The sequence below is a fragment of the Pundamilia nyererei genome, unplaced genomic scaffold (genome assembly GCF_000239375.1).
Source record: "Pundamilia nyererei isolate P.nyererei 1_Seehausen unplaced genomic scaffold, PunNye1.0 scaffold00001, whole genome shotgun sequence".
NCBI classification, from domain to species: domain Eukaryota; kingdom Metazoa; phylum Chordata; class Actinopteri; order Cichliformes; family Cichlidae; genus Pundamilia; species Pundamilia nyererei.
The window spans coordinates 132,187-144,531 of record NW_005187402.1 but is presented as its reverse complement, the minus strand read 5'-3'; the positions used below and the strand labels follow the sequence as shown (position 1 = coordinate 144,531).

The 12,345-nt window shown below is 47.7% G+C and overlaps 1 protein-coding gene across 3 annotated transcripts in view; it reads left to right on the top strand.

Annotated features, from left to right (window-relative positions):
• The first annotated feature begins 3,463 nt into the window (after nt 1–3,463).
• Nucleotides 3,464–12,345, top strand: part of tbc1d9b (TBC1 domain family member 9b) — a 23,949-nt gene continuing 15,067 nt past the window's right edge. For all 3 annotated transcript variants that reach the window (XM_005719393.1, XM_005719392.1, XM_005719391.1), the window contains exons 1-9: nt 3,464–3,809; nt 6,133–6,243; nt 7,361–7,479; nt 7,555–7,786; nt 10,885–11,143; nt 11,237–11,444; nt 11,590–11,787; nt 11,861–12,007; nt 12,086–12,236. In XM_005719393.1, the coding sequence (XP_005719450.1) occupies nt 3,692–3,809; nt 6,133–6,243; nt 7,361–7,479; nt 7,555–7,786; nt 10,885–11,143; nt 11,237–11,444; nt 11,590–11,787; nt 11,861–12,007; nt 12,086–12,236 (1,543 nt within the window). In that variant the 5' untranslated portion in view covers nt 3,464–3,691. The remainder of the gene's footprint in view (nt 3,810–6,132; nt 6,244–7,360; nt 7,480–7,554; nt 7,787–10,884; nt 11,144–11,236; nt 11,445–11,589; nt 11,788–11,860; nt 12,008–12,085; nt 12,237–12,345) is intronic.

Below are 12,345 nucleotides of genomic sequence, written 5' to 3'. Positions count from 1 at the left end.
TAGGTAATCAACAATCCAGGACACCAGAGAAGCATCCACCTGCATCGCTGTTAACTTATCACCCAGGAGGGTCGGCCTGATGGTGTTGAAAGCACTAGAAAAGTCAAAAAACATGACCCTCACAGTGCTCGCAGGTCAGTGCCACGGGCCTGTAATCCTGGGGGCCACTGGGACGTGGCATCTTTGGAATAGGGACGAGGCATGATGTCTTCCACATCACTGGCACCCTCTGCAGACTCAAAGAAAGACATGCAAGAGTAGTTGCAGACAAATATAACCCTTTAACATGTTCCAGTGAAACATGGAAAACAGCTTAATGTTGTTTTGTAGCTCCTTCAAGTTATAGGCAGGAAAGCTTTTCCCAGTTCAGTGTGAAAAACAAGTTAATGTTAAAGTGTCCTGTAACCTGATTGTAAGTATTCTGCTTTAAAAACAGTCAAAGCAGGCAGCCTGTGCAGCTGAGCCTGGAAATAGAGTCAGCTGTCAGGAATCATAATGCACTGTGATACACAGAATCAAAAGGCTTCAATGTGGATGTAGAAGCATATGAACAATCAACCATGAAAGATTTATCTATGAACTATAAGCCTGATAGTTTCAGTCACCTAAAATATCATGCACTTTTTTATATCACCGTTCACAATAAGTAAACAGGTGATGAGGGAAATGATCTTTTGTGCTGTCTTAACTACACTCTGAAGCCTCGCTCTGTCCTCCTTAGTGCAGCTGCTGTACCATACTGTGCTACAGTAGGTTAGCAGGCTCTCAATGAACGAGGGGTAGAAGGTCAGCAGCAGGTTGGAATTCAGCTTGTACTTCCTGAGGACCATCAGGAAGTGCAGCTGCTGTTGGGCCTTCTTGACGACCGCTGAAATGTTGTCTGTCCAGGAGATGTCAGCAGAGATGAGGACACCAAGGAACCGGAAGGCGTGGACCCTCTCCACACACTTACCGTTGATGTAAAGGGGGGCTAAGTCAGTGCTGTACCTCCTGAAGTCGACAATGGTTTTGTTAGTGTTCAGTGTCAGGTTGTTCTCCAAACACCAGGATGCCAACTTCAGGACTTCCTCTCTGTAGGCTGCCTCGTCTCCCTTTAAGATGAGTCTGACTACTGTGGTGTCATCAGCAAACTTGATGATGAGAATGTTGTTGTGGGTCGAACTGCAGTCATGGGTGTAGAGAGAATACAGGAGGAGGCTCACCACACAGCCCTGTGGGGAGCCGGTGCTCAGTGTGCGAGTGGAGGAGAAATGAGGGCCGAGGCTTACAGTCTGGAGCCGGTTTGTGAGAAAGTCCTTTATCCAGGCACATGTGAGAGGAAGGAGGCCAAGAGTGACCAGTTTGGTGATGAGGATGTCCAGGATGATTGTATTGAAGGCTGAGCTGTAGTCCACAAAAAGCATTTGGACGTAGCTCTGCCACCTCTCTAGGTGACTCAGCACAGAGTGGAGGGCTGTGGCGATGGCGTCTTCTGTGGATCTGTTTGCGCGGTATGCTAGAGTGACCAACCGTCCTCTTTTTCCTGGACATGTCCACTTTTCATGTTCTGTCCGGGGCTTTCGGGGGGATTTTCGAGACTGATGAAAATGTCCGGGTTTTCCTATAGGCCTACATATGTATGATGTCATCTCCAAGCTGCTGCTTTCCAAGTCACTTTCTGCACTCGCAGACGGGACAGACAGCGTGCAGCAAAGCCCCTGGTGATGTTTAAAAGATGCCAAAGTGCAACTGCAGCTTTTCAGACAAACTGCAAAAGAAATTTCCCTCGTATCGTCCCGGTACTGGTAATTTTTCTCATACAGATGAGGCCTTGTTTCGGTACCCTTATTTAATTCCAGAGGTTTTTAAGTTGGGGGGTTTTTTTGCCCTTGTTGACTTGTAAAAGCCTATATGACATTTTTTATATCACCATTCATTAACCGCACAGAGAAGGCCTCATTTAAATATGTTAAAAATTTCTTTAAGTAAACATTATTGAAGTTCTTCAGTACTGGGCCAGGTGTCCTCTTCTTTGGAAATCAAAATATGGTCACCCTATGGTATGCAAATTGGTGGGGTTGAATTCTGGGGGGAGGAAATCCTTGATGTGCTGAAGGACTAGTCCAGGGGTCGGCAACTTTCGGCTCCGGAGCCACTTGCGGCTCTTTAGTCTTTATACTGCGGCTCCGTGGTTTGGAAAAATAAATTGTAAAAGTATTTAGCTGCATGAGGGCCACAAAGCGCTAATCGTTCAGGCTGGAGACTTTTTTGGCACTGGGATGATTGTGGCTGATTTTAGACAGGATGGGATCAAATCAAATCTAAATTTATTTATATAGCACATATTAAAAACAACAAAGTTGACCATAGTACTTCCCAGTCAGTAAAAGCATAAGACAATTAAAACAAAACAATAAGAAAACATAGCAAGAAACAATAGGTGACAACACAACAAGCCAGATAACAGCACACTAGTTAGAATCAAAAGCCAAAGTAAAAAGAGGTTTTATAATGGGATTTAAAAGACTGGATAGACTCAGCGGTACGAATATGAACAGGGAGGTTATTCCGGAGTCTAGGTGCCACAGTTGCAAAGGCCCGGTCACCTCTCAACTTTAGTCAAGACCTTGGATGTACTAGGAGCATCTGATTGGACGACCTTAGTGCTCTATTGGGATTGTACAAATGGAGAAGTGAAACTTTCTAGATCCTGGTGTTCAAATATGCCCCAGTCTGTCTGTGTGAAGCGGTCCTGTGATTTGAAGAGAGCATTTCCAGGTTGTAATGGTCTTTGTGGTGGGCCTGACACTGCGTCTGAGGGGGGTGTAGGCTGGGAGAGCAGGAATGGTAAATGGTCTGTATTTGTATAGCGCTTTACTTGGTCCTAAGGACCCCAAAGAGCTTTACACTATACACAATCATCATTCACACACACATTCACACACTGGAGAGAGAGGTAGTTGGACTGACCGAGGTGGGGGGAGGGGTATGGCTCTATGCATGCTTGATGTTGGAGTAAACATGGTCTAGAGTGTTCTCTCCTCTGGTGGGACATTCGACATGCTAATAGAACTTTGGGAGCACAGTCTTTACGTCGGCCTTAGTAAAGTCACCTGCAATTATGTGAACGCAGTCTGGGTAGGCCCGCCGCTGTTAACATGCTGGGAACTGATCTGATCTTTAGGCAGAAGTGCATGTATTTATCTGACACAACGCCTCTGACACGGTCCCTAAATACTGGAGCTCCTAAGTTCACGTGTGGGATCATGTAACCTATCACATGACTGTGGGGAAAGCTTGAACGTGGCTTTGTTCGGCTTTTTCTAAATTACATTTTCTTCTGCTGAAATGTAAACTTTAAGCGGTGTTTTTGTAAAATACATTCACAGCCCCTAACGCTGACAAAACAGCGCCCCCTGTTGTTTTTCGCTTTAACGTTTTATAAACTGCAGACATGTAAACGTCATGACGCAGCGGGCGCAGGGGGAGTGGCCTAACACCCGGTAGTAAAGTGCAGTCATCAGACTGAGTGAAAACAACAACATCAGCTCGATGTTTGCGTGACTCTCGCGGAAGCTTCAGCACCTTTTTCCTGCCGTTTCCCCGGGGGAGAGACAGCCCTCGCACGCCGACACTCCGGCCTCTGTCCCGCTGACTCCCCGGCCTGTGTTCCCCTGAGTCCCCGAAGGAGGGCCTTCGGCAGCGGGCAGAAATGTGGATCCACCCGGAGGAGGTGCTGCTGGCCGGGGCTCTGTGGGTGTCCGAGCGGGCGAACCCGTTCTTCGTCCTGCAGAGGAGGAGGGGGCACGGCCGCGGAGGGGGGCTCTCCGGTGAGCTGGTATTTCAAACATTAGTTCTGCGGCAGATGGAATAATCGATTAGTGATCGATAAGCTGAAACTTGAAGATCCGGGGGTGTTTGCTGTTTTGTACGGAAGCGTAGAGCTGCCACCCAGGCAAAAGAAAAATACAAGTGTATCACGTTATAACGTGAAAGGTTTATTGTTCTAACAAGATACTTTTCCTGTTTGTACAACATACTATCATGTTTGTACAATATAATATTTATATTGTACGAACGTGATATTTATGTATATTGTAATAACGTGATATTATGTTGTTCAAACGTGAAAAGTATCTTGTTAGAACAATAAACCTTTCACGTTATAACGTGATACACTTGTATTTTTCTTTTGCCTGGGTGGCAGCTCTACGCTTCCGTAGTTTTGTGAGTAGGTGATCTGCACGAGCAAAGATGGAGGCAAAGTTTGTAAATGGCCTGTATTTGTATAGCGCTTTTTTAGTCCCTAAGGACCCCAAAGCGCTTTACACAACCAGTCATCCACCCATTCACACACTGGTGATGGCAAGCTACATTGTAGCCACAGCCACCCTGGGGCGCACTGACAGAGGCGAGGCTGCCGGACACTGGCGCCACCGGGCCCTCTGACCACCACCAGCAGGCAACGGGTGAAGTGTCTTGCCCAAGGACACAACGACCGAGACTGTCCAAGCCGGGGCTCGAACCGGCAACTTCCACGATCGCCCGTGTCTACAGGGTAAAAATGCGGTTTGAACTTTAGCACACATCAGCAAATTTCCACGTGATTGAACGTGATGCTGTGCAGCTAACCCTAACCCGGAGATCACCGTTAGCTCACACAGTGCTGTAAAATAACTGCCCGTCTGCCGTACCAACATGGCTGCTGAGTGACCTGCACACTCAGCCCACATGCTGCTGTCTGTTAGATTTAACTGTGTGGATGTGTCTGAGGTGGAGCTCCTGCAGATTGTGTTCATTCATGCTGTGCAGAAAGTGACTTGCAGTTCGAAAACCAGCTGACAGGAAGTATGATTCATGGTCTGACCGCAGGATGCAAGAAAGGTCCTCAGGGGTCAGCTGACAGGAGTGTTTACTGTCCCGGTAATCGAGTTTGTTGGGTTGAAAGGTCATAGTGTTTTTAAAGGAGTGGGGGTGGACAGGTGGGAGGCCTGTTCAGCATATCACAGGTGTCTCATGAATTGTTCATAAGTGGCTGAAAGCATGGAGATGAAATGGGAAGATGAGCAGAGATGCAGCGAAACAAGAACATATACAGGGCTGGGGTGGCGGGTCGTTTCATCATCGCAGCAACGTGAGGAAGAAGGCCCACTGTCCAAGTGAAGGGTAAAGAGAAGAATCCGTCAGCTTCAGGAACAGAAAGGTTAGAGTTTAAAAGGGCTGAGCAGCTGTGGTTCAGCCTGCAGGACGACGAGGAGGAGGTCTCACTGATGCTGCCACAGGGAGGTGCAGCAAAGCTTCACATGGAGCCAGAACATGGAGGAACAATCAGAGGTGAAGACCACACAGCAGCAGAGACCCACCCTGAGCTGAGGTGTGTGTGTGCTCAGTGTGGAGAGGATCCTCCATGATGATCTTAATGTTGCAATTGGTTTAATTTGTAAATGAAAAGAATCTGTGGTCGGGGGCGGTGGTTTGACAAGGCTGCAGTAACGCCCAAGACGACCTGGGGCAGGTGATCAGGGAGAACAGGTGTGTCGCCCTGCACTGTATGTGTAGCTGGCTCAATGGGAGACAATGCTCTCATAGAACGATGAATTCATATGCACGGTATAACTAATTAAAAATTTTGAGAGTTTTTCAAAATTACGTTCAGCTGGTGGACGTGTACATGAGGTCACCACTGAAATGCTGAAACGATGTGTCAGAGTAATGACCTGGATGCTGCTGGGAGTTGGTTTAAGTCATTAAATGAATTATTTAATAGGTTTTCAGGTGCGAGTCCACCTGGGGAACCAGAGCAATCAGGGCCAGCGATTGTAGCACCATAACAGTTTGACAGAGGATCAATCAGGTGTGACTTGCACTTGTAGTTAAATCGCAGAGGGAACCATGATGTTAGACTAGAGATGTCTTTCAGCTCTGTGACTGTCTCTGAAACTCGGACCGACTCGGCTCTGACGTGTCCGAGCTCTGCCTTCAACAGCTGTTCAGTCAGAACAGAACAAATAACTGTCTCCCAAAATCAGAACCATGAAGGTCTGGAACAAGAAATGCTCTCTGATATGGTCCAAGTCCAGAACACCTTCAATCCAAACACTGATCAGATCCAGATAACTGCCCAAGTTGCTTCACCTGTCTGTCTCTGTGCAGGTCTCCTGGTTGGGACTCTGGATGTGGTTCTGGACTCCAGTGCCCGGGTAGCACCATACAGGATCCTGCTGCAGACTGCGGACTCTCAGATCTACTGGAACATAGCTTGTGGTGAGTGGACCTCGTCGAGCTACGACCGTGAATGCAGAAAATGTCATTTCTGGTCATGTTTACAGGTAAATGTGTAGAAACACAAAGGCGGGAGTCATAAAGCAGAGCGGCGCTCCGATGCAATGCACTCGGGTTGATGCTTCCAGCAGTTTAACTTGCGGCCTTCGACCGCTGCTGTTAAAGATCTCTAACATAAGAAGTTGCTCGTCATTTTGGTGTGACAGTCACCATCCCAGAGGTGAGGAGACTTTCTGAGCCAGCTCACCTGCTGCAGAGCTTTTTCAGTCCAGTTTTATTTAAGAAGTGTGAAATCTCAGTAACAGCTGCCTGGAAAAAGCTTCATATTGTGAGGTAAGAACTCCACAATAGCTCGACGATTAACAGGTGTATTTTCCCCAAAGCTCCTGTTGGCTGGTCTGTTCCCATGTTGGCTTCAAAAGCATGTTTGTTTGTGGTGTCAGTGCTGCCGTCACACTGTCACATGAACGCCAAGCTCAGTGATCACTGCCTCTGAGAGCCTCCAAAGAGTTCTGATGCATGAACCTCTTATAATGACCTGGAGGTCACAGTGGACTGTGACCTCAAACAGATGGAGAACATTTTGTCCTCAGTCTGCACAAAATATCTGCTGCCGTCGCTCGAAAGACCTCTGACTGGTGAGGGGGAGGATGTGACCTCTAACAGAAACTCACAAGTTCATCGTCACTGAGGTCGACACCATGGGCTGAGGATGTCTCCTGTCCAAAGATTGCCCAGATTATCCTTAACTTGATGATATCATAGTGGCTGTAAGCATGTTGGTTAATTTAGGTTAACATAACCGTGACTCTGTGGTCCAGCTCCACTTTACCAGCTCGGGCTAAGATCTAAATCATTTCACAGATTTGTAGTTACCTGGTTAGCTCACCTGCAGCGTTCCTGGTGGACGGCGCTAATCTAAGAAGCTAATATGAATTTCACTGAAGAAAAGGTCGTCGGCTTTCATTTGTAGTTTGCGTTCTTTGTTTTTGCATAATGACATCACAGGCACTGATTGGCTGATTGTGTCAGGTGTGTAACATCTAATTGTGTCGTGTGAGAGGAGCCCCCTGGTTAAACCCTCAGCTGTGTCTTGCAGGTTCATCTAGGAAAGAGATCACTGAGCACTGGGATTGGCTGGAAGCCAATCTCCTCCAGACCATCTCCATCTTTGACAACGACGAAGACATCACCACCTTCGTCAAAGGAAAGATCTCTGTATGTCACCTCCTATTTGTTCAGACTGTCTGTTTTTTGCTGTGTGCTGCTGCTGAGTGATGTCACTTCCTGCAGGGCATCATCGCGGAGGAGAACCGGTTAAAGCCCGGAGAGGAGCACGAGGAGGACAGCGGGAAGTTTCGGGAGGCAGAGTTGAAGATGAGGAAGCTGTTTGGCATGCCTGAGGAGGAGAAGCTGGTGAATTATTACTCCTGCAGCTACTGGAAGGGCCGAGTGCCACGACAGGGCTGGCTCTACCTGTCCGTCAACCACCTGTGCTTCTACTCCTTCCTGCTTGGAAAGGAAGGTACGAGCAGCCAATCACAGGCCAGCATTTAGTCTTGTTTTTACACTGAATGCTTTGTTGCTTAAAGCTCAAAGAGAGAGCTCAGACATAAAACAGCTGGATCATATACACCTGACTGAACAGCAGAGACCAAAGTTAGAGGATAAAGTACTCCTTTTTCTTCTCTTGTTGATGATCATGACGTGAAGGAATCGATTCTGTGGGCGTGTTTTACCAAGATTTGATATAAAACAACCAGGGCAGAACGTTTGAGTTGGTTCAGATAGATCATAAAAACGACTGCATCCACAGGAAGTGCTAAGGTTTGTGTCTTGTGTGGCTTCAGGTCTTACTCAGAATCAAGGTTCTTGCACATTCTTTCTTTGTGTGAGGTTGGTTTGAGCTCATTCTTGCCTCCATCTCGCCCACACTTTGATATCTGGACCTGGTTTCTTTGATTTTATCAGCTGTAGCTTTGTCCCCAGAGGTCTTCCAGGTTCTCTTGGGTTTGGATCAGGACTCTGGGTCAGCTGTGAGGATTATGTTGTAAAATAACTGTGTGAAGGAACGGACCCTGCTTCAGAGTAAGACCTGAAGCCACGGGCGACCGTGGATCAGGGGATTGGGAATCGCATCTGTAACCGGAAGGTTGCCGGTTCGATCCCTGGGCTCTCTGTCCTGGTCGTTGTGTCCTTGGGCAAGACACTTTACCCTACTTGCCTACTGGTGTTGGCCAGAGGGGCCGATGGCGCGATATGGCAGCCTCGCTTCTGTCAGTCTGCCCCAGGGCAGCTGTGGCTACAACCGTAGCTTGCCTCCACCAGTGTGTGAATGTGAGAGTGAATGAATAGTGGCATTGTAAAGCGCTTTGGGTGCCTTGAAAAGCGCTATATAAATCCAATCCATTATTATTATTATTATTATAAGACACAAACCTCAGCACTTCCTGTGAGTGCAGTCGTTTTTATGATCTATCTGGACCAACTCAAACATTCCGCCCTCACTGAAGGTTCTCCTCACATCATATGTTCCCCAGCCTTTCTGGTCGTTCTCTTGATCGTAGAACGGGTCAGTGCAGAACATACACGCATCCATTCATTTCCTATCTTTTTTTATGCTTGTGTGCGTTTGAGTCACGGCGGCAGCAGCCTAAGAAAAGTTTTCCAGTCCTGCCTCTCCCTGGCCACTTCCTCTCTCTTATCCAGGGGGACACCGAGATGTTCCCAGGCAGGGGTGGTCCTGGCCTGTTTGGTGCTCTGGGCGAACACTTTCTCTATGCCATGAGTCCCACTCACAGAGAGTTGGGGAATGGCTGCAATCATAGCATTGTAACATGGTGACAGATGTACCCTTAGGCCCCCTCCTCGATTCAGATGGTCTTTGCTGGCCCTACTTATGAATGTTGTTTCAGGATACATAATACCTGCCATTATCCAAAGACACATCTGCTTACCTGTGTCTGACCTTCTCTTGTCCACCTTCCATCAGTAATTTTGCACTCCAGTATTAACACAAACCCCACAACATAAACTAATAGACCTACACCTTGGATAGGGTCTTTCTTTCTGGGATTGCACACAACCCAGGAAAAGTAATTTATGCTTAATGGACTTGGATTGACAACATAATGAATGAAATGTGCACTATTCGAAAGCACCCCCCTCCCCCGACTTCAGTGCAGCAGCAGCAGGCGCCCCGAGGGCCCTCGCGTTCATTTTTCGTGTAATGTGTGTGAAAGAATTTAGAAAACGCAGTCGAATGCCTTCTCCAAGTGCACAAAACACATGGACTAGATCGCCAAACTCCCAGGCACCCTAAAATATCCTCCAGAGGATAAAGAGCTGGTCCAGTGTTCCACAACCTGGACAGGTACTACATTTGATGGTCGGGCTGTCCTCTCAAGCATCCTGGCACAAAACGTCCAGTGGAGGCTGAGGAGTGTGAGGCCCCTGAACCTGATGTCCCCCTTCTTGTGAAAACTCCCAACCCTTTCCCTAGCAGGGGAACTTTTGATTTCTCCTTTGACCAATTTGCCACAGGAGACCTTATCAGGGGGATGGAAACCCACCACAACTGCGAACATTATATTTGTCTCATGTCACTGTTGTGTTTTGGGGCTTTCTTTGATATCCCAGAAATCATCCTCTTTGAACAACCAGATTCAGGTTGATCTCTTCATGTGAACAAACAAAAGTGAACAAACTTTTACAGATTACAGGTAACTCACCTTGGAGTCCAGGGAGTGCTTTTAAATACCTTCTATCACTCTGTGGTGGCATCTGTCATTTTTTTTACAGTGTTGTATGTTGGAGCAGCAGTTTATCAGCGGCTGAGAGGAAGAGGTTGGATAAACTCATCAGGAAGGCCAGCTCTGTTCTGGGATGCACCCTGGACCCAGTGCAGGTGGTGGGAGACAGAAGGACTCTGGCCAAAATAACATCTCTGATGGGCAGCCTCCCACCCCATGCATGTAAATGTTGCTGAACTGCAGAGCTCCTTCAGTGACAGACTGCTGCGTCCTCGATGCATGAAGCTGCAGATCCTTCCTCCCTGCAGCTGTCAGACTGTACAATCAGAACTGCTCCCAACAAACATAGATGTTTACATCAGTGCTGTAACTGCACTATTTTATCAAGCGATTCACACTAAACCTGGTTTGCCTCTTATCTGTATTTAATTTAATTTAATTTAATAACGGTACAGTACTCTGTTTTTGGTAACCATTGTCCTTGATGTAAATATGTAAATATGTTTCTGTTCTTGTGTTTGTTTGTATACCTGTCTTTCTGGCTGCTGTTACATCCAAATTTCCCCTTGTGGGACAATTAAAGGATTATTCTATTCTATTCTATTCTTGACCAGGTAACAAAAACTCATTGTCCTTCAGGGTCTTTTGTTTTCAGATTTAGGAGAACCTTGAATCAGAACTAGTAGTATGTTGAAAATGTCAGAAAACCTAGGTTTTTCTCTACTTTTGGTCTCTACTGTAGAAACCCGTGCATTGTCTTAACCAGCTCTGCGTGTTGGAGCTTCTCCCAGCTGTCTTTATGTGTGAGAGGTGGGGTTTAGAAGCATTCAGAAGTTCTTTGTTGATGTCATCCTGTGACCTCTGACCTCAGTGACTCTGGTGGTGCCATGGACCGAGGTGACGCGGCTGGAGAAGAATGCCACCCTGCTGTTTCCAGAGAGTGTCCGCGTGAGCACTCGCGACACCGAACATTTCTTCTCAATGTTTCTCAACATCAACGACACCTTCAAGTTGATGGAGCAACTCGCTAACATTGCCATGCGCCAGCTGCTCGACAACGAGGCATTTGCTGCCGACCTGTCGCTGCCCAAACCCAGCAAAACGTTGAAGAACGTCTCTGCGCTGAAGAGGTGTCCCTCTGTTTGCACCAGACGGGTTTCTTTTCCTTAAGTCTGTTTTCAGCGCACTCTTGGTTACCATCAACATCTCTCTCTTGTCTGCAGGGATCTGGACGCCCGAGCGAAGAACGAGCGATACCGGGCGATGTTTCGGCTGACGCAGGAGGAGCGGCTTGACGGACACACGGACTGCACCCTGTGGACGCCGTTCGCAAAGATGCATGTTGTCGGACAGCTCTTCATCTCCAACAACTACATCTGCTTCAGCAGCAAAGAGGAAGACCTGTGTCAGCTCATCATACCCCTCCGAGAGGTGAGCTGGGTCAGCTGGTGCTGCAGGAAGTAGATGAGCTGTGGTCAGAGGTCACATGATGGCTACAACATCACATATTACAGAGTGTTGCAGATGAACACAAATACTTTCATACTGTGGTCACTTTACCCATCGTCCTCTGCAGGTCTCCATTGTGGAGAAGGCGGACAGCAGCAGTGTCCTTCCCTGCCCTGTCTCCATCAGCACCAAGAACAAGATGAACTTCCTGTTTGCCAACCTCAAAGACAGGGACTTCCTGGTCCAACGTATTTCTGACTTCCTGCAGCGAACCCCGGACAGCTCGTGGGGTGACACCAACCCGCTGTCTCAGATTAGTCACTCGGTATGTCCATCACAGCTCGTACCATGGTTCAGCTGCTTTCACAGAGTCCTCATGGTTTTGTTCTTGTCCTCAGGCGTCCTCCTCCGTACCCCCATCTTCTTCTCCAGGTTCTGAGTCCGTTCAGAAGGCACGCCATTATCACCCTGGCCTACCCACAGCCATCCAGGGTCTCCTGCAGCTCTACCACCGAGACGACCCAGAGGACCTGGGACCCAAAGCCGTGAGTACAGATCCGCTCAGTACTCAGCAGTACTGTCCAGGCAGTCCTGGTACTGATCTCATTTCCTCCCTCCTGCAGATGAGGGAGAAGATGAAGGAGGAGTTATGGAACATCCATTTCTTAGAGTTTGGTCGAGGCGTCTGCATGTACCGGACTTCCAGAACCAGAGAACTGGTCCTCAATGGGATCCCAGAGCGCCTGAGAGGGGAGCTGTGGCTGCTGTTCTCTGGTTCGTGTTTAAGCGTCATTCAATTCAATTCAATTCAATTTTATTTATATAGCGCCAAATCACAACATAAGTCGCCTCAAGGCGCTTCATAGATACAGAGAAAAACCCA